Source organism: Antrostomus carolinensis, unplaced genomic scaffold (genome assembly GCF_000700745.2).
Source record: "Antrostomus carolinensis isolate BGI_N321 unplaced genomic scaffold, ASM70074v2 scaffold30153, whole genome shotgun sequence".
NCBI lineage: Eukaryota > Metazoa > Chordata > Aves > Caprimulgiformes > Caprimulgidae > Antrostomus > Antrostomus carolinensis.
Genome location: NW_010306345.1, coordinates 4,734 through 6,040, shown reverse-complemented (window position 1 = coordinate 6,040; position 1,307 = coordinate 4,734). Strand labels below are relative to the sequence as shown.

The 1,307-nt window shown below is 57.5% G+C and overlaps 1 protein-coding gene across 1 annotated transcript in view; it reads left to right on the top strand.

Moving 5' to 3' along the window:
• SLC16A1 (solute carrier family 16 member 1) overlaps positions 1–1,307 on the top strand; it is a 5,711-nt gene extending 4,404 nt beyond the window's left edge. The window contains exons 3-4 of the mRNA XM_010165111.1: positions 1–667; positions 987–1,307. The exon at positions 1–667 is cut by the window's left edge and continues 230 nt beyond it. Of these exons, the coding sequence (XP_010163413.1) occupies positions 1–667; positions 987–1,264 (945 nt within the window). The 3' untranslated portion in view covers positions 1,265–1,307. The remainder of the gene's footprint in view (positions 668–986) is intronic.

Sequence of the window (1,307 nt, the reverse complement as noted above, 5' to 3'; positions counted from 1 at the left end):
AACTGCTGTGTCGCCGGATCCCTGATGCGGCCCATCGGCCCCAAACCAGATCAGCTGAAGAAAGAGGTGACTAAGGAGGTGCTGCAGGAAGCTGGGAAGGCGGTGAAAAAGGATGACAGTGACACCAGCACAGACCTCATGGGTGGGAAGGCCAAGAAGCAGAAGACCTCATTTTTCCAGACAATCAACAAGTTCTTGGACCTGTCCCTGTTCACACACAGGGGCTTCCTGCTCTATCTGTCAGGCAACGTGATCATGTTCTTTGGGCTGTTTACTCCCTTGGTCTTCCTCAGCAATTATGCAAAGAGCAAGAAGATTGCTAATGAGTCTGCGGCCTTCCTGCTCTCCATCCTGGCCTTCGTAGACATGGTGGCCAGACCTTCCATGGGACTGGTGGCGAACACCAAGTGGATCAGACCCAGAGTCCAGTACTTCTTTGCCGTCTCTGTGATTTACAATGGGGTGTGCCACCTCTTGGCCCCCATGTCCACCACCTACGCTGGCTTCTGCATTTACGCTGGCTTCTTTGGCTTTGCCTTCGGCTGGCTGAGCTCAGTCCTGTTTGAGACCCTGATGGACCTGGTGGGAGCACAGCGGTTCTCCAGCGCTGTTGGCCTGGTGACCATTGTGGAATGCTGCCCTGTGCTTCTGGGACCCCCTCTGCTAGGTAGAGTGTGCTGTGCTGGGGGTGCTCTGCCTGTCCTGCCCAGCCTTGCTGAGTGGTGGTGGGTCCCCCTGAACCATGGGCAGCCCTCAGCAGGGGGGAAGGGGCAAGGGGGGTGAGCACCGACCCTGAAGCCACCCCAGTATCTGAGGGATGGCCAGGGAAGTTTGGGCTGAGCCCCTGGCATGGGGTGGGGGAGCAGGGGCTGGAGAAATAAAGACCTGAAGCAGAGGGTGGTGGGCTTGGGCTGCTCTTGGGAACATCTCCACAACCTGGAGCAGCTCTGGGGGTATCTTGCTAAGCTGTCCCCTCTGTCCCTCAGGGAAACTCAACGACATGTACGGTGACTACAAGTACACGTACTGGGCCTGTGGGATCATCCTCATCATCTCTGGGATCTACCTCTTCATTGGGATGGGCATCAACTACCGCCTGGTGGCAAAGGAGCAGAAGGCGGAGGAGAAGGCGAGGAAGGAAGGGAAGGAGGAGGAGACCAACATCGACGAGGCTGAGAAGCAGAAAGAGGCAAACAACGACGTGGCCCCCTCGCCTCAGAAGAGCGTGGAGGAGGGTGTCAAAGAGGAGGAGAGCCACATGTGAGGGACCGGTTTCAATCCCGGAGTGTCTGGGAAGCGCCGCTGCC